Raw genomic sequence first — 21,425 nt, forward strand, 5'->3', positions numbered from 1 at the left:
GAACACACGAATTTTTGAAAATGGGTCCATCATTTAGAATAACCCTGTGTTATTATAATATAAAGCAAAGAGATATGTTACTGTGTGAAGCATTATCATCAAATTTGAAACTAGAGATCATATAGCATTTTTTGCCATGTAGATATTTTTATTCCTTGTCTCTATAGTACTGATGTCAAATTGTAGAATCCAGAGCTGCCAAGTTTATTTGTGATCCCACACATCTGGGAAGTTTCTTATCTCCTACATTCGCTTTGTACACATTAAATTTTCTATTTCTGATGTTATCTCTACACTGTATTCTTTGGGTAACTTCGCATTTGCGCAATTATATTTTTAGTAGTCATTCTCTTCAGTATGGTTTCATACTGAACTAAAAAAAAATCTATACAAGTTTCCAAATGCAGCAAGGGATATTCATTAATCTTAGGTGTATCATTATTTTTTACAAGTATGGTATTTTGGTCAGCAACTCAGATATCGTCATTCGCTTGCTGTTCACATCATGAACAATTGACTCGAGTGCAGTACTGTGTCACATTTTGTTCTTGTAATGGTTATCATTAATACCCTACAAGCATAGTGTAACGCCCCAAGAATCAACAATTTTCTCAGTTCCCCATCCCACCTAACCCAAAAACACATAATTTACTATCCAATGTACAGTTCGGCTTTAGATGTAGTTTAACAACTGAAAATGCTATATTCTCTTTTTTCTCAGAGGTACTGGATGGGTTAAACAAAAGGTTTCAAACGCTAGGCATATTTTTTGATTTAACTAAGGCATTTGATTGTGTTGATCACAAAATATTGCTCCAGAAGTTGGACCATTACGGAATACAGGGAGTAGCTCATAATTGGTTCCCCTATGACTTTAGCAATAGAGAGCAAAAGGTCATTATTCACAATGCTGAGAATGCCTGTGATGTGGGTGTCTGAGTGGGGTACAGCCAAGTGGGGGTGCCCCAGGGATCAGTGTTAGGGACACTCCTGTTCCTTATTTATATAAATGATATGTCCTCTAGTATTACGAGTAACTCTACAATATTTCTGTTTGCTGATGATGCTAGCTTGGTAGTAAAGTATGTTGTGTGCAACATTGGCTCGGTTTCAAATAGTGCAGTTCACGACCTAAGTTCATGGCTACGGCTAAATCACAGCGAGACTTAGTTTTTACAGTTTCTAACACACAATTCAACAAAACCTGATGTTTTAATTTCAAAGGTGGGCATATGATTAGTGAAACTGAATAGTTCAAATTTCTAGATGTTCAGATAGTTAGTAAACTGTCATGGAATGCTCACGTTCAGGATCTTGTTCGAAGACTTAATGCTGCCTTTTTACTATTTGAAAGGTATCTACATCTACATTCATACTCCGCAAGTCACCTGACGGCGTGTGGCGGAGGATACCTTGAGTATCTCTATCAGTTCTCCTTTCTATTCCAGTCTTGTACTGTTCATGAAAAGAAAGATTGTCAGTATGCCTCTGTGTGGGCTCTAATATCTCTGATTTTATCCTCATGGTCTCTTCGTGAGATATACGTAGGTGGGGGCAATATACTGCTTGGTTTCTCGGTGAAGGTATGTTCTCGAAACTTCAACAAAAGCCTGTACTGAGCTACTGAACGTCTCTCCTGCAGAGTTTTCCACTGGAGTTTATCTATCATCTCTGTAACACTTTCGCGATTACTAAATGATCCTGTAACGAAGCGCGCTGCTCTCTGTTGGATCTTCTCTATCTCTTCTATCAACCCTATCTGGTACGGATCCCACACTGGTGAGCAATATTCAAGCAATGGGTGAACAAGTGTACTGTAACCTACTTCCTTTGTTTTCGGATTGCATTTCCTTAGGGTTCTTCCAATGAATCTCAGTCTGGCATATGCTTTACCGACGATCAACTTTATATGATCATTCCATTTTAAATCACTCCTAATGCCTACTCCAAGATAATTTATGGAATTAACTGCTTCCAGTTGCTGACCTGCTATATTGTAGCTAAATGATAAGGGATCTTTCTATCTATGTATTTGCAGCACATTACACTTGTCTACATTGAGATTCAACTGCCATTCCCTGCACCATGCGTCAATTCGCTGCAGATCCTCCTGCATTTCAGTACAATTTCCCATAGTTACAACCTCTCAATATACCACAGCATCATCCACAAAAAGCCTCAGTGAACTTCCGATGTTATCCACAAGGTCATTTATGTATATTGTGAATAGCAACGGTCCTACGACACTCTCCTGCGGCACACCTGGAATCACTGTTACTTCGGAAGACTTCTCTCCATTAAGAATGACATGCTGCGTTCTGTTATCTAGGAACCCTTCAATCCAATCACACAATTGGTCTGATAGTCCATATGCTCTTACTTTGTTCATTAAACGACTGGGGGGAACTGTATTGAACACCTGGCGGAAGTCAAGAAACATGGCATGTACCTGGAAACCTGTGTCTATGGCCCTCTGAGTCTCGTGGGCGAATAGCGCGAGCTGGGTTTCACACGATCGTCTTTTTGGAAACCCATGCTGATTCCTACAGAGTAGATTTCTAGTCTCCAGAAAAGTCATTATACTCTAACATAATACGTGTTCCAAAATTCTACTACTGATCGACGTTTAGAGATATAGGTCTATAGTTCTGCACATCTGTTTGACGTCCCTTCTTGAAAATGGGGATAACCTGTGCCCTTTTCCAATCCTTTGGAATGCTACGCTCTTCTAGAGACCTACGGTACACCGCTGCAAGAAGGGGGACAAATTCCTTCGCATACTCTGTGTAAAATTGAACTGGTATCCCATAAGGTCCAGCGGCCTTTCCTCTGTTGAACGATTTCAATTGTTTTTCTATCCCTCTGTCACCTATTTTGATATCTACCATTTTGTCATCTGTGCGACAATCTAGAGAAGGAACTACAGTGCAGTCTTCCTCTGTGAAACAGCTTTGGAAAATGACATTTAGTATTTCGGCCTTTAATCTGTCATCCTCTGTTTCAGTAACATCTGAAGTGAGTGATCATTCGACAAGAAGATTAGTCTACTTTGCTTATTTTCATTCCCTTATGTCATATGGTATTATATTTTGGGGTAACTCTTCCCATTACAAAAGGATATTTTTTCCTCAGAGACGGGTGCTTCAGACAATAAGTGGTGTAAAGTTCGCACACCTCATGTCGACCCCTGTTCACAAGTCTGGGTATTTTGACATTGGTCTCTCAATGTATATATTCCTTACTGTCATTTCTTGTTAACAATATAAGCTTATTCCCAAGAATAAGCAACTTTCACTCATTTAATACTAGGCAGAAATCAAACCTGCATTTGGATCGGACTTCCTTAACTCTTGTGCAGGAAGGTGTACAGTATACTACTGCATCCATTTTCAATAAGCTACCACCCAAATTCAAAAATCTTAGCAGTAATCCACGCACTTTCAAATCGAAACAGAAGAGTTTCCTCGTGGGTCACTCTTTCTATTCTGTCAAGAAGTTCCTTGAAAAATTAAGCTGATTCTTGTTGTACTGTTGACTGTGTTTACTTGACCTTATGGATTGACTTTTTCGGGTTCATCAATATTTTATTTTTATCTGTTATTACTTTTATGTTGTAATTTCATGTATGGACACGTTCCATGACCTTGGAGATTTGCTGCTCAATATGGTCCTACGGATCTTCATGTGTAAATAAAAACATAAAATAAAACACACAACTGATAGTCATGCTGTGAAAGTTGGAACGACTTAAAACTGAATAGTTTTAATGATTTTCACCACTGCGAGCCACGCATACGCAGTTGCTAACAGCACAGTTTTGAAACATTGTTTTGCAATGTAATGTCTCCTTGTAAACTAGGCTTAGCTATAAATGTAACTATGTTTCTTTCATTTGCAAGTCAGTTAATTCTACAACATGATTCCTCTTTCCACAGTTGATACATGAACACTTCACATCTGTTATTTGTAGGCAAATACTAAGACAAATTTAGCAATTATTTGTTTTGTGCTGCTAGCGAATCTGATGAATCACATGACTTGTGTTTTCACTACTAAATGCTTTCCTTTAGTCAACATATTACAGATACACGATCAAAACTGTGCAGCTTATGAGTTCTTTTCTTAGTTGGGTCTTTGTGATTGAGTACCAAACTGAGATTAAGCCTGATAAATTTAGAGAGCAGGAGGTATTCTTCAGGCATTCAAATTGTAAGTCACGTGGAATAATAACAGTTATTTAACCCCTTAACATTAATTCCTGAGTTATCTCATTTTAATTATTTTGACAGAAACTTTAAATCCTGAGTACACTCGAGCAACTTAAGAACAGATATTTTTTTAGGGGGAGGAGCAAGAAAAACCATTTAGATTCATTTAAGCACTGATAGTTAAGATTTCAACCACTAGAGAGCATCTGGTCCTACATTCGTAGCACAGCTCTCAAGTTCTGCTTGAGGTGGTTGCCACTAGACATCACCTTTACTGAGTGTAGCTTTGGATACTTTACAACAAAACAAATACTTTCAGCTTCTCTCCTGTATTGTTGTTTAGGCAGTGTGTAAAAAAAAAAAAAAAGGTGGCTAAAGTGATTCAGAGTTTGACGCTGGATTTAGTGACTCAGAAAATGAAGAGTAATGCGATGTTACTTCATTGGAGACAAAGTGACGACAGTTTGTCAACTGAGTGACAAATGCCTGTCAGTGGTACGAGATAAATACATCACATCCATTGGGCTCCAGCTAGCTTCTCCAAGATTGATGTTCATAGGAAACCACTGTGAAATGCGTGGTTCGACTTTGCAACTACACAGAAATTAAAAAATGACTTCAAGTTTCAGGATATTTTAGTCAAAGTCCAGTGCACAAGCATACTCGGGATTTTATTATTGGTGATCGTCAAAATTTTGTAACTCTTTATGTTTAACTTTAAAAGGTATCTTCATTTGTCTATATATAATGTAATTCATTAGAGGATGTTTTCTTTAGTAAAAAACTATTATTTTCTGGCATTTAATTTGAAAAAAAAAAAAAATCATTATGTTACAGGTTTCATTAACATTTAGCAATGAATAAGCAAAATAAAACCTAATAACATGGCAACCACATAACAACAAACAGAGTAAAAAGATTATCACAGAGTTGCCAATACCAAGGAAAGGGACGCACTGAAAATAAATTGAGAGTTTTGAAAAAACTCCACCACCAAGAGTAAAAAATCATTACTTATTCATAATGAATACTATCTCATTCTGGAAACACCCCCCAGGCTGTGGCTCAGCCATGTCTCCACAATATCCTTTCTTCCAGGAGTGTTAGTCCTGCAAGTTTCACATGAGAACTTCTGTGAAGGCAGGAGATGAGGTACTGGCAGAAGTAAAGCTGTGAGCTGGGTTGTGAGTCAAGCTTGGTAGGACATTTGCCAATGAAAGGCAAAAGTCCTGAGTCAGAGTCCCAGTCCAGCACACAGTTCCAATCTGCCACTAAGTTTCATTACGTACTGTTTGATTGCTTATAATAAGTACACCTAAATCCACTAATTTTAGTAACATTATTAGAACATTATACTACACTAAGATTCCATAAATCTCCATATCTTCTGATCAGACGACGATCAGGAATTTTGCCAATTTAAAATTAAACTCGGATAACTTACTATGAACTCAAACAAGTATCAATAAAGTAACAAAACCTCATGCAAAATATGTTAATTTCTTCTCTGCTGTCAGTGTACACTCATAAATCTTTGCAAACACAAATTACACATTTATTATACTGCTAAAGCCTATAAGATTCTTAATGACTTACCCTTTCAATATGTAAATTTAACACACGTTGTGAAGAAAATCCCATGTCACAATATTCACAAAACCTCGTTTCTGCCTTGCCCTTTGCCTTGCCACACTTCGATAAATGTGCTGCCAATCGACTTTCCTTGAGAAATTTCCTGGATTCAGAATACTTTAGTGACTTTATGTACAGTGGACAAAATAAGTCAAAATGAGAAATGTTTTGATTAAGAAAAGAGAAGGCATAGTTACTCAATTTAAAACTTCACACTATGGCACAACAGTGTCAATATGAAGGCATTTATATATAGTACTGAATGTGAAGGGAATGAATGTTATGAGTTATCAAAATCCAAAATAAAATTTTATGGTAGTCACAACTGCTATTCTTGCATACCCAAGAGGATGTGTAACGTGAAATGACAAGTCTAATCAAATCTCATGAAAATTAGTTTTACTTTTACTGAACACTACGAGTATGAAGTATAACTTCCACATCTACATCCATACTCTGCAAATAACTGTGAAGGGTAATTCCTCAGGCTTTCCCAGCAATTTGCTGACATTCTTGAATTGTCGGCACTGTCCAATATTGTCTTCTTCCCTGTATGATATTTTGGTGGCGTGACTAGTCACTGTCATCAAGTGCTACCTGAGACTACTGACTGGATGTGCATGTTCACAATTTGTACCCTCCATCTTCCTTCATCTGTGGTTCACTCTCAAGACCCCAAGTGTTTTGTTTTTAGTCCAAACTGACTGGTTGCATTCTGTTTGTGGCCTGTCCTGTTTGGGTAATCCTGACATGATCTGATGCCAGTCCACTCTGACTGGTAGAAAGCTTGAGGTTTCTGGGGTGACAAGGTCTAAATTTGTTGTAGTTTGAAGTGCGGAGAAAAGCATGTACCATTTAGTACGGCATCATCACATTCCACTCACACATGGAGTGTGAGGAGGAGGAGGATTGTTTAAATGCCACTGTGGGTGCTGTTATTAGTCTAATCTAGTCTTTCACTATGAGAGTAATAGGAAGGGAATTGTATATTCCTGGAGGGGAGGGGAATCTATTTTTGATGAAGGCCTTACTGTCCGAAAGCTTTATTTGTGACAGTCTTTTTTTGTGCCTATCTGCGACTCAGCATTTCCGCTATATGGTGAGTAGCAACTTCCCTTTTCATAATATTGTTACACTACATCGTGGATTTTCCATTGTTTGATTTCTGCATTTCAGATATTTCAAAACCTCTATGCTGCTCTTTAATGGGTTAATAAAACTTGTGACTGTGTGCCGCCATTCTTTATATTTGGTCAACATCCCATGACAGTCCTCTCTGCTATATTTGAGTAATATTCTAGGGTGGGTCACACAAGTCTTTTGAAAGCAACCTCCTTTTGTCAAGTGACTGCATTTTCTTCAGTATCCTACCAATTAACTGAAGTCTGTCACCTGCTTTATCTATGAGTGAGCCTATGATCTTTTCAGTCCACATCCACACCAAACTGTTACACCCCACTATTTGTATGAGTTGACAGTTTTCAATTGTGACTCACTGATATCGCAATCACAATATACTACATTTTAGTGCCTTGTGAAATGCACAATTTACATTTCTGAACACCTAAAGCAAGCTGCCAATCTGTGCACCACCTGAAATTTCATAAAATCTAAATGAATATTTGTGCAGCTTTTGTCAGACAGTGCATCATTGTACATAATTGCATCATCTGCAAAATGTCTGAGATTACATAAACAGCCAGGGTCCCAACACACAACCCTGGGAAGTATCTGAATTTAATACTACATCTGTCGATGAGTCCCCACTAAAGATAACGTACTGTGTCTTTTCTACCAAGAAATCCTCAATCCAGTCACAAATATCTCTACTCCGAATAATCATATTTTCATTCATGTGTTGGGGTGGCACTGCATCAAATTCTTTTCTGAAATCAAGAAATACTGTACTGCATTTACTTGTTTGCTTTGATACATGGCTTTTGGGATGTCATGTGATAAAGGTGCAAATTGAGGTTCACCTGACCAGTGTTTTCAGGATCAGTGGTAGTTGGAAAGCAGAAGGTCATTTTATTTGATAGCTGATAATATCTGAGCTTGGGATATGTTCTAAGGTTCCACAACAGATGGATATCAAACACGTGGGACTGTAATTTTGTGGATTATTTTTGCTGCCATTCTTGTAGAATGGTGTGACCTGTGTTTTTTTTCCAACTGATGGGCTAGGGATTTTCTTTTTGTTTGAGAGATCTATGGGTCCTTTTTCAGATTTTCAACATTTCTGTATTTTCTTTGCTTTTAACTTTCTGTCTCATCTATGAGTGTTAGGATAAAACTTTAGAATCACTGACAGCTTTTGGGAGGTTTTATGAGAGATCTTTCAATAAAATGTTGCTGCAATGGTTATCAAAGGCTTCACGCACTGCCCTTTTGAAACCCAAACAAATTTCATTTACATGTTATTGTATCCATGCTGGATCGTTGAACTGTACAGCTGTTAAGGATTGTGATGAAGAATGTAACCACCTGTAAATACTTATAGAATGCTTTAATTTAACTCCGTAACCTGTTTTGGGCTACCCTTCCCATCCTCAGATGGCTAATATTTCCAATTACATTAATGTTTTCATCAGCAGCATGTCATTCACTCCTGCACAACACAAGACTATTTTAATGTTTAGTGCCACTTTACATGTTGTTTGGATAGCAAAACCATACTAATGTGCCAGCATCTGATAAGATGAAACAGTTGTAATCACTTACATATGTTTCTATGGGTGACACTCCGTCTTGCTTTGGCCCTTATGCTTTCTTGTACAATGTTCCAATTGTTGCAGTGCAAACAACACACATATTCTACAAAAATCACTGTGCCAAATTAATATATATGGTAACATTAGCCATTTGAAGATGAGAATGTCAGTGTGAAACTGGTTATAGTGTTAAAATAAACCTTCCTATAAGTATTTGTGTCTGATTTCCTTCTTCATCACCAGTGATTTCATTTAGCTTTTCTCCATATACAGCACTATGTTTCATTGTGCAGTAGCTGCTGCTTCTATTCCTGTACACCACATAATGCATCTTACATCTTGAACTGTTTGACTAGGTGATATACCTATCCAGTTTTTGGTCAAGCATCTGAAGTTCAGCCACAGTTCCTCTACGTGCTTCAACCCAGAGCCAGATGTTTCAAGTTCCACATTGGGATACGATACTACTACCTATATTTTGTTTGCTGAATTTGTAAATTTCTCTACTTGTTTTTGTCGCCCTTTGTAATTTGGTAATCACTGCTGAAACAAATGCATGATGAATGGTACCTGTTTCAATATGGACATCCTCAATGAGGATTGGATCTATTTGTTGCCATTAGAGCCAATATTTTCTCTCATGAGGGGGCTTCCGAATTATCTGTTCTAAGTACTTTTCAGAGAAGGTATTTAGTATTTTTCTGGAAGATGTCTTGTGACATTCACCACTTACAAAACTGTAACTTCATTCTGAAGGTCTTAGCTTCCTGCTGAGAGTACTTAACTCTGATCTCAAAGCAAAGCAAATAAATGTGTATCCCACAGACGTATTTCCATCTCATTATGCACATTGGGATGTAAAATTAAAGAAAGAATTGAATAAATAATACTTCAGAGGCAATCAATGTGCATCACAGCTTACTCTGTTTCTATACCATGGAGCACGGAATTATGTTTATATTTATGGTATTTTTCCCTGGATGTATACAAAGAAGGGCAACACAAATGAGTAAAAGTTTGTGTACCCCACAGGATAGAGTCATGGAAATACTAATAAACCAGAACTGGTAGATTCTTGAAGATAGATGCCAACTACCCCATGAAAATCTGCTTACAAAGTTTCAAGGACCAGTATTAAGTGGTTAATCTAGGAATACATTACAGCCTCTCACATATCATTTCCTTAGGAACAGTGAAGAAAAGAGTAAACAAACTGCAACAAAAATAGTCACTTAAGCAGTCATTCTTCTTGTGCTCCATATGTGAATACAATGGGAAGAAACCCTATTATGTGGTCAAATGGGAAGTACCTTCTCCCATGCAATTCACAGTGGTTTGCAGAACCTGGATGTGGATGTAGTACTGAGTCAGCCATGATGGAGCTAACAAAAACGCTTACATTGTGCACTAAATAAAGATTGTGTACTGCTATATTTAGAGTTATCCAAGGATTTGATAATATTAAACATAAAATTTTACAAATAATTCAGAATCATTAGGAATAAGAGTAGCAGCAAATGAATGGTTCCAACCACAAAACACGGTACAAACAGTAGAGTTGGCATAGGTCTGTAATAAAGTGAAAATTTTAATAACACTTCGATCAGAACCAAAACACTTTACTAAAAGTTTCTCAAGGTAGCAACTTAGGATCATTACTGTTATTGATATAAATCAGTCACTTTCCAGATAAGTCACTTTCCATGGGAAAAAAATCTCTTTGACAATGACAGCAACATTTTTATTACATATAAAACTACAGAACTCCTGACAGAGAAAGCCTCTTGGCCTGACAGATTTGGACATTCACAGAGGTGGCGTTACTGCTAGTTGTGATCTCCAGTGGATATGGCTGCCAAGGAGGGGAAGAAAAAGTGTGCACTCTGTATACATACTGGAGACATCTCAGATGTGGAACAGGGGGCAGCCAACTGCAAGTGGTGGCTCATGTTGGCACTGATGATGTGCATCACTTTGAATCTGAAGAGATTCTCTCTGGTTTCTGGCAGCTATATGAAGTGGTAAAGACTGCCACTCTTGCTTTACAGATGAAGGTAGAGCTTGCCACCTGTAGTATCATGGACAGGACCAACTGCGGACCTTTGGTACAGAGCCAAGTGGAGGGTCTGAATCAGAGGCTCAAGCAGTTCTGCAAATGTGTTGGCTGCAGATTCCTTCATTTGGACCATCAGGTGGTGGGGTTTTGGGTTACATTTAATGCATCAGGCTTCCATTAAACACAGGAGTTGACTACACATGGAGTGGGCACTGGGTATTGTGGACAGAGTTGTTTTTTTAGGTTAGAGTGCCTTGAAAACGTACAACAGCAATTCGGTCTCAAAGGATGCATGGTAATCACAGGTTGAGGACAAATCTAGGAACAATCAGTATTATAGCTGTAAACTGCCATAGCTGTGTTCCATAGCTGGGTTGGGAAAGAACCAGAGCTTCAAGTACTAATAAAAAGCGCTGAAGCCCAAATAGTTACGGGTTCCGAAAGCTGGCTAAAGCGAAGTTTAAGTTCAGTCAATTAAATACAGTTGTTGGTTGTGTGTTTGTTGCTGTTAGAAGTAGTTTACCTTGTAGTGTAATTGACAGTTCCTGTGTGTTAGTGTTGGTAGAGGTTAAAGTTGACATCTGAAATAAATTAATAAATAGTCCCTTTTACAGACCCCTAACACCCAGATGATAGAGTTGCTGAAAGGTTCAAAGACAGCTTGAGTCTCATTTCAAATAGGTATCCCACTCATACAACTTTAGTTGGTAGTGACATCAACCTATCTTTGATATATTGGCAAAAATACATGTTTGAGGTCAGTGGTAAGCAAAAAACATTGTCAGAAATTATACTAAATGTTTCCTGTGAAAATATTTTTGAGCAATTTGTTCAGGAGTCCACTTAAAGTGTAAGTGGCTGCAAAAGTATATGTGACATCTTAGCAACAAATAATCCTTTGCAAGCAGGTCGCATCTTGAGGAACACAAGGCTTACTGACCACAAGGTGGTTGTAGTCAGATTGAATACTACAACATCAAAATCCACGAAAAACAAACATAAAACATACCTATTTCAAAACGCAATTAAAAAATTGGTTGATATCTTTCTAAGAAACAGTCTCCACTCCTTCCAAACTAACTACGAAGAGTGTCTCTACTCCTTACAAACTAACTATGTAAGTGTGGACCAGATGTGGCTTAAATTCAAAGAAATTGTATTGATACCAACTGAGAGATTTTTACCAAATAAATTAACAAGAGATGGAACTGATAATGGTACACAAAACAGGTCAGAACACTATTGCACAATGAATGGAAAAAGTATACCAAAATTAAGAAGCATAATATCTAAAACTCGTGATGCTTTAAATAAGTTCGAAATTTAGTGTGGACTCCAATTCAAGATGCTTTTAATAGTATCCACAATGAAACTCTGCCTTAAAAACTGGCAGAAAATACGAAAAGATTCTGGTCATATGTAACGTACACAGGTGGCAAGACACGATCAATACCTTTGCTGCTTGATAGCATTGGTAATGTTACCAATGACAGTGCCACTAAAGCAAAGTTTACTTTCACCAATGAAGGGGAAGTAAATATTCCAGAATTCAAACCAAGAACAACTGCAATATGAGTTGAATGATTAACTTATAAGTAGATATTATGAAAAGGAAAGTTGCTACTCACCATACAGCGGAGATGCTGAGTCGCAAATAGGCACAACAAAAATACTTTCACAAATAATGCTTTTGGCCAGTAAGGCCATCGTCAAACATAGACGGCAGACACACACACACACACACACACACACACACACACACACACACATCCACGCACGCACGCAACTCACACACACGACTGCAGTCTCAGGCAACTGTAGCCACACTGTCAGCAGCAGCACCAGTGCATCATGGGAGTGGCGGCTGGGTGGGGGGTAAGGAGGAGGCTGGGACGGGGAGGGATAGTAGGGTAGGGGTGGCGGAGAGTGAAGTGCTGCAGGATAGACAGAGGGCAAGGGAGAGGTGGGGGGGAGGGGGGGGTAGCGGAAAAGGAGAGAAGTAAAAAGGCTGGGTGCAATGGTGGACAGTGGGCTGTGTAGTGCTGGAATGGGAACAGGAAAGGGGATGTATGGGTGAGGACAATGATTAATGAAGGCTGGGGCCAGGAGGGTTATGGGAATGTAGGACGTATTGCAGGGAAAGTTCCCACCTAAGCAATTCAGAAAAGCTGATGTTGGTGGGAAGGATCCATATGGCACAGGTTGTGAAGCAGTCACTGAAATGAAAGATGTCATGATGTCATGTCTGGCAGTGTGTTCAGCAACAGGGTGGTCTACTTGTATCTTAGCCATACTTGCTGCTTATAGTGTGGGTGCAGTTGCCCGAGACTGCAGACGTGTGTGTGTGTGTGTGTGTGTGTGTGTGTGTGTGTGTGTGTGTAAGTCTATTTTTGACAAAGGCCTTACTGGCAGAAAGCTTTATTTGTGACAGTCTTTTTGTTGTGCCTATCTGTGACATTGCATCTCCACTTCATGGTGAGTAGCAACTTTCCTTTTTATAATATTTTTACACTCCAGCCTGGTGTTTCCATTATAAGTAGATATCCTTGCCGTAGTGAAGTAACTTAAATCACCTAACAAAGGCAAGTCTTCTGGGCCAGATTGTTTACCAATTAGGTTCCTTTCAGAGAATGCTGATATAGGAGTTCCACACGAAGCAATCATAAAAAACTGCTCAACGCCTGGAAAGTTGCACAGGTCACGCAAACACTCAAGAAAGGAAGTAGGAGTAACCTGTTGAATTACAGATCCATATCACTGACATCAATTTGCTCTACGTACTATCTAGAAGAAAATGATCTATTGACACGTAGCAAGAAATGATTCAGAAAATATCATTCTTGTGAAACAGACACAAAGTAATGAATCCTGTTGACAGGCAATCTTAAACTGATTCCATATTTCTAGATTTTCAGAAGGGTATTGATGCTGCTCCTCACAAGCAACTTCTAATCAAATTACCTGCCTATGGAGTATCATTTCAACTGTGCAACTGGAATTGTGATTTCTTGTCAGAAAGGTCACAGTACTTAGTAACTGATGGAAAGTCATTGAGTATGACAGAAGTTGTATCTGTCATTTCCAAAGGAAATTTCTAAGAAATCCATATGATTTAGGAGACAATATGAGCAGCCCAGATGTCATTTAACACCAAGGCATCAGGAGATCAAAACCAACTGCGAAATGTGATTCTTCAGTTTCTCCCAGCATATTTGTTACTCGAACAGTCTATGAGTGTACTGCCGGACCACGGGGTCCAACAAGCACAATATTTCGGTGATCAGACCTGTCGCCATGTCAGGTGCTCTGAGACTGCTATCTTACCTGCCGACAAAGTTAATGCTACTGTTGTTCTCTCCCACAAGATCAACGCTGACTCCACCAAGAAAGTAGAGAACAAGATCAAGGCACTTCTGAAGGAATCTGAGTTACCAGAGGGGTCCTCAGGAAATTGGCACCACAAAGACCAGTACCACCAAGATTTTGTGGCCTCCCAAAGTCCTCAAAGATGGTATGTAGTTATGTTCCATTGTTGACAAAATACCTGATAGACATACTAAGTGGGTGAATGCCCACATCAAACCCAAAATTATATGGATTTTGTGAAACATCTCAACAATTTCAGGTCGAAGAACTAAGATATCATGGTGAATTTTGATGTTGTTTCACTAGGGTGTCTCTACGTGAGTCACTAGAACTCACTGGTATGAAATTTGAGATAAGACCACCAGCCTTTTCATGCATGTCCTCACCTCCGCATATTTTCTATTTAATGGAGATACTAAGAGCAAAAGGTAGGAGCCACAATGGGCAACCCACTCTCAGCAGTGGTTGCGAATTTGCATATGGATGACTTTGAGGAAGAGGCTCTGATAGCATCCGAATGGAAACTGATCTGCCTTTTCCATTATGTGGGTGACATGTTCATCATCTGGCCTCATGGAAGGGACAAACTTCTTGATTTCTTGGTATATATGAACTCCATACATCCCAACATCAAATTCACTATGGAGATCAAAGTAGAGGGGGACTACCAATCCTGGAAATAGGGTGGTCAAGAGAACAGCTGATTGCACCCTGGGCCATAGTGTCTATTACAAGAAAATGCACACTAAGCTGAGTACTAAAAACAATAGTACACAAGGCGCCACACCATCCCAGATGCAAAGTGTCTGCCACAGTTAATGGAACGTCTCAGAACTGTGTTTCAATAAAAAGGATACTCAGGGTGGCACATTAAGAGCGTTCTTTGCCCCACCACTACAGTACAACCTGTGGGGACGGATGAAATCACAGATGAGTGCATACTGAATAAGCTCCATGTAATAAGAACTGTCTCCTGCCAGTCCAATAAAAAAAAAAATCATTACTGGGCAGTGTCAAATATGACCTTGGTTTATGGAAGGCCAGGCTGTATCAGATTCCATGCCAATGTTGCAAGACATATACTGGACAAGCAGTGCACACCATTGATGATCAATACCAAGAACAGCAGCAGCACACTACTAATTTACAACCCCCCCCCCCCCCCCCCCCGTCAAATCAGCGGTCACTGAGCACTGTTTGCCAGAGAATCATGCGATGGAACACATACGTATCAGGATTTTAAAGCAGACATACAAATACTGGTACACTGTCATGACAGAAGCCATCAAAATTAGTACTGGAGATAATCTTATCAATTGGGACTGTGCCTATAATCTCAGCAAGGCTTGGAAACCAGTACTGATTCTAATGAAAAAGCCACTCAGCAAACATGATATGGTTCACTACCAGAGAGGCTTACACACATGTCTATGCTGCAACTGCCAATGTGCGCCGTCAGATGTGAACCACTGAGGCAATGGATTGCCGTAGGAGGGGATATATGTCAGCTGCCTACCATCAGGAGTTCAGATCCTCAACAAACCTGGCAACGGTGACATGGTTGCCTGCTGAAATATTGTGCCTGCTGGACACTATGGACCACCAGTACACTTGTGAAGCATTTGCAATATGATTTAGACAAGGTATTTGTACGGTGCAAAAAGCAGCAGTTGGCTCCAAATAGTGAAAAGTTTAAATCATACAGATGAGTACAAAAAGAATTTGATTATATTTGACTAATATGATATATCACACAAATTTAAAGGCTGAAAGTTCATCTAAATACCCAGGGATTGCAATTATGAACAACTTGTGAAGCATTTGCAATATGATTTAGACAAGATATTTGTACGGTGCAAAAAGCAGCTGTTGGCTCCAAATAGTGAAAAGTTTAAAATCATACAGATGAGTACAAAAAGAATTTGATTATATTTTACTAATATGATATATCACACAAATTTAAAGGCTGAAAGTTCATCTAAATACCCAGGGATTGCAATTATGAACAACTTAAACTGGAACGTTCACAAAGATAATGTTGTAGAGAATGTGAGCCAAAGATTGTTTTGTTGGCAGAACACTTAGATGATGCAACAGGTCTACTAAAGAGACTGCCTACACTATGCTTGTCCCTCCTCTTCAGGAATAACACTGCATGGTATGGGATCCTTAACAGATAAGGCTGCTGGAGAACACTGAAAAAGTTCAAAGAAGCGTTCACTCTAGTAATAAAATGAAACTAAAGAACCAACCACGTGAAGCAGGGGATTAGGGCAGTGACAAATAAATACATGATATGATAACATCATCCGAAAACAAATATTATCCACAAACTCAAACAAAAAATTATCAGCATATGGCACAATGCTAAAAGTATGTAAACCACAGGACTTGTACATTTCCCTTAACCTATATAGCTCAAACAAAGCTCTTGATATCAAAAAACCAACATAGGCAAATCCAAAACACAGTATCGCAAATTTCTCTTCACCTATAAATCTCAAACGAAGCCATCAATACCTAGATCCCAAACAGAAATTGAAAGTCCTGGTATTGTAAATTTCACATAACGTACATTGCTCAAATGAAGCCAATGATATCACACCCCTCCTCCTCATACACAATTTGAAAATCCAAAATCCCTAAATTCCTCTGCCCAACTAAAATACAAGCAAAAAAACTATACAGCAAAACAAACAAGTCATAAACAACACTTTACAACACTTTAAAAACCAAATAAAACAAAAAAATTACAAGCAAGTTAGCTATCTTCCTCCACCCCCCCCCCCCCCCAACACACACACACACACACACACACACACACACACACACACACACACACACACACACACAAGACTCTTCAATCTCCACTACCATCCCAAGTTCCCCTTATACTTCACATACTCATTATACGCTTCCCTACAAAAAATAAAATCAATCCAACACACTTTGTGCATTCACTCTTGCCTTATTGGCACAAAAACGTAAAGATGAACAATAACAAAAATAATATGTAAGAGAAAATCGCTCAAACCAGGTCCTCATCAAATAGTTTTGCAAATATTGTCATGGTGACACCGCCACACATACAGGACCCTGGTTTGAGAAGTTGGGACTCTAGTAAACTTCCTCATAGCACACAACTTTTTACGCAGTCAGCAATCACATAAAACTCCTGAAAAAACCTTATAGTTGTTGTCATATCATCACCCAGAGCAAGCCAGAGTGAATAACTAATAAATTTTTCAATTATATCCATAGCTAGCAAAATCAAAAATTGTATTGCATTTCAGTAAAAACATGACAATTATAACTAAGACAAACAAGAACGCATAAATACCAGAAACAAACACATTCTTCCAACAACAACTTCCCAGAACGATTACACAAAGTCAAATGATCACATACCACATGTAACACAAAAACTTCACACATGAACATCCACTACAAGAGTGCACCAACAATTACAACAAGTCATCTACAAACATGACCTGACTCAAAACACTGCACCACAATAACGTCATACAACACAACACACTTATGTCATGGGTCACGCAGATGGGTGGAATCTGGCATTTCCCCTGACCCCACCTTTTATATATTACCGCGAAAGAGGGGGCAGAGTGTCACAGATGTGATACAAGAGTTACGGGTGGCAATCATTAGAAAGAAAAGCATTTTTTACTGCAGCAAGATCTTTTCATGAAATTTCAATCACCATCTTCCTCTTCTGAATGTGAAAATATTTTACTGGTGGCCACCTACATAGGGAGAAATGATCATCGCAATAAAAGTGAGAGAAATCGAAGCTGGCACATAAAGATTTAAGTATTCATTTTTCCCACGCTCTTCAAGAGTGGAGCAGAGAACTAGTCTGAAGGTGATTCAATAAACCCTCTACTCGGCACTCAAGTAAGAATTACTGTGTAGTCATGTAGATGTAGACACTTTGAGGGATGTTTACTTCTAGTCAGCCATTAAGTAATGTTGAACATAAATAAAACAAAGTGCACAAATTCCAGTTTGAAGATGGGGAATTAATAATGCCACGTGTAGATGTTAATTCCACTGACTGTAACAAACACAAAAATTTTAGCCATGACCATTCACTGTCAGCTGAACTGGATTGAGCACACAAAGATACTAACAAAAGACTGTCATGAGCATGTTACGCCTTTAGAGCTTTGTCATCAGTGGCTAATAGGAGATGCCCAGGCTCATTCTTTAGCTATGGCTTCTTTTTGGGGAATAACATGCACAAAATACAATGGCAATATTCTACCTATACAACCCGGCAATAAGAATGACAGAAAACAATAACTGAGGTTACTGTAAAACCCTGTTTAAAGAGCTGGGATTTTAACTGCCTTGTCTGAGTACATCTGCCAATCCATTACACATATAAAGGAAAAAAATATGTATGTTAGTATTACACTATCAGCACTATTCAGGATCATCAAAAAAGAACCTGATTTTAACACATACTGAGGAAAATTACACAAAAAACTTAAAACTATATAGACTACCAGCACATCAAACTGCAACCCCACCACCCTACAACAAATTACCCACAACAGTGAAAGGGGTAACTAGCACTAACATGTTTTATCTCGAAAATAATATAAACTATAAAATATTATTCAAAAGTAACAGGGGTTGGTAAAATGAAAATATGTCGGTTATTCTATAATATACTTTCAGAATGTAATGCAAAGATCTGTGATGAAAAATGGTAGCTGCCTCTTATCTTTCGGAGCTCAACACTGCTGTCATTAAACAGAGATGCTTACTCAATTTTCCAAACAGATAAATAGGAATGAAATGAGAATGTAAGGGAGAGGCTGGTGTATACTCATCAGCCTTTCAGCCAAATGGACGTATTGTATGTGCAAACAAAGTTGATACTCGGCACGGAGGCTGATTGGAGCGACTGCAAGGCATTTCCCATTTACAACCGCTCCCATCAGCCAGCGCACCGAGTGTCAACTTTGTTTGCATGCTTAATATGTAGGCCTATAATGTTTCCAATGTGTAATGTGTGCATGACTTACGAGATAAAAAAAAAGTACCATTAGTTTTGAAATCTGTAACTAACATCATGCCTGCATGTTTTTTAACATTTAATTATAATTTATTGTTGTCTTTTATCTATTAGTTCATCCTGGAAATTTTACAATGACACAGGATTTGTGTCAAAATGCAATGAAAATAAATAGTTCCAAAATATACACACAAAGAGGATAGGATAGGTAGTCAGCTGTGAATTTGTCAAAGGAACCATCCTGGCATTTGCCTGAAATGATATAGAAATACCAAATTTAGGATGTTCAGATGGAGCAGACTCGATCCTCCAGAGCATGAAGTCAATATTTTTAACAATTACACAGGCTGCTGGTTGGTCCATAATGTGCGTGTTTTCTTGATCACACACAATTTGCAATTAATAAGTATACTATAATTGTAAAATTATCTATAGAGGAATAAAGAACTAACTACCATAACCAGCTAACTAAGATATCATTTGAAAATAAACACTGAATGAATGGTCACAACATTAAAGAGGATATGACACGAGCAAAATTGTAGGATGAAATTCATTGTGTGGGCACACCAGTACCAGAAGCATAAATTATTCAAATAAGCTGTGTTAGCTGATTATTTTCCCACAGACATACATTGCTTAGACATACATTGCTTATAGCGAATCGTTACAAACATGAACTTTGAAGCCGTCTTCAAAAATATCTTTCCTCTTATTTCAGCAATGGGCATGGTATTTGTTCAAATATATTTTTCTAAGGGGACATTTGCATCTTGAATTTTTATATGAAGGTTCGGGTTCGGGCTACTATACCTGTTGCATACTGGACACATGAAAAATCTGCTTCTAGAATCATTGTTGCCGGTGTCTTGCATATGAGAGCTTTTCCCTATAACGTCATTTTCTGTTTTGCAGCAGCGCTCATCTTTTTGCTTTCGGCGTAATGTTTTACAGGCTTTGACATTCTCTTTTGGGCTGTCGATATTCTCTGTCACTACACCCTCATTCCCATTCCCATCCCCATCCTGAAAGTTAGAGGGTGTTTCATGGTTTGTTGAATCTGCTTCGTTCACATTATGAAGAGATGTTAGGTTCTGAATGTCTTTTGTTGAGTAATCAATTTCACAAAATGATAAGACGACGGACTCGTTGGTTCTAGTGGTATCAGTCTTCCCTTCTTCATTGCTGCTGCACGTTTCAATCCTAACACCATTTAAATTTTGAGGCGATGTTACTGCAGGTTGACTGTATGGTCCAACAAGGGCCTGCTCCTGAATCACCAACTGCAAATACAAATTAGAACTCAGATACAGAAATAATCGTGTGCTTTCTCGTGTGATGAACCTTTCTCACCTGCAATTCGTTTATAAGCTCGTTGACAATAGGCTTAAAAAGATTACTAACAGGTTCCAAAACGCCGACTTTCAGTTTGTAATTAAAAATGAGCGCTTCAAATACACCAAGCTGTGCAACCTGAAAAGGCACATAATGTTGCCGTGGTAATCATATAATTAAAATATTGTATTTAATTAAGTTTTTAGTGATAATGATTTACCTTGTGTAGAAATAGTTCTAGGTTAATAAATGTTTTGCCAATAAGACTATCGGCAGCCATACTACGGATACATTGACAGTTGAGTGTACTGACGCGTCGAGTCACTAGCGGTATTTACAAACGACTTCGGACTAGTATTTCACAGTCCCTTGACGAAAGAAGCTTGTGTTAGAAAAAAAGGACGAAACTTATTTAGGGGATAAAAGGAAATGGAAAGAAAGTGCAGAAATTACCCGAACAGTCATACTTTTGCGCGTACATTTAACGACTTTTGATGAATAGGAGCTGCACTTCAGAATGAAAGCAAAATTGCATGAACCCGTAACTGAAACCATATGGTATTCATTAAGAAGTTGTATACTGTTTTTGCAGGTAACAAGCAATTAGTACATTTGATCTAATCCGATCCGTACTAATTAATTTAATGCGAATAGATTGTACTAGCTTTGCGAGTCGTGGAGAATAAATTAGTGAAACTTTAGTATGATTACAATGTTGATGCGTTTTTACTGCGGTCATTCTAACTACTTACGATTGTCATTATGTGTTTGCTAAATATATACACTAGATGTAAACATTATATGACATTACTGGATTTTTTTCATATTAGGTAAGAGGTCCTTCAATTGCATCCAGTTTTCTTCCTCCACTTTGCAATTTATAATTGAGCCTTGTTAGAAAAAGATTGTCTCACTGAAAGGCTCTATCAGTAGGAAGCAAGCCTACAATCACTGCATGTTTGTCATTGTATAAACGAGCAGTAGTAATAATGTTTGAAGTAGATAATGGCCTATCTTACATATCAGTAGACCTGTTATAGATATCTTCAAAGACCTCACAATTCTTTCTGAGTTAA

The 21,425-nt window shown here is 38.3% G+C and overlaps 1 protein-coding gene across 1 annotated transcript in view; it reads right to left on the minus strand.

Moving 5' to 3' along the window:
• Window positions 1–20,645, minus strand: part of LOC124788670 (oocyte zinc finger protein XlCOF7.1-like) — an 88,006-nt gene extending 67,361 nt beyond the window's left edge. The window contains exons 1-4 of the mRNA XM_047255952.1: window positions 20,570–20,645; window positions 20,368–20,487; window positions 19,828–20,297; window positions 5,805–5,943 (exon numbers count right to left, since the gene is read on the minus strand). Coding sequence (XP_047111908.1) covers window positions 5,805–5,943; window positions 19,828–20,297; window positions 20,368–20,487; window positions 20,570–20,629 — 789 coding nt within the window. The 5' untranslated portion in view covers window positions 20,630–20,645. The remainder of the gene's footprint in view (window positions 1–5,804; window positions 5,944–19,827; window positions 20,298–20,367; window positions 20,488–20,569) is intronic.
• Between the last annotated feature and the right edge of the window lie 780 nt (window positions 20,646–21,425).

Source organism: Schistocerca piceifrons, chromosome 3 (genome assembly GCF_021461385.2).
Source record: "Schistocerca piceifrons isolate TAMUIC-IGC-003096 chromosome 3, iqSchPice1.1, whole genome shotgun sequence".
Lineage (NCBI taxonomy): Eukaryota > Metazoa > Arthropoda > Insecta > Orthoptera > Acrididae > Schistocerca > Schistocerca piceifrons.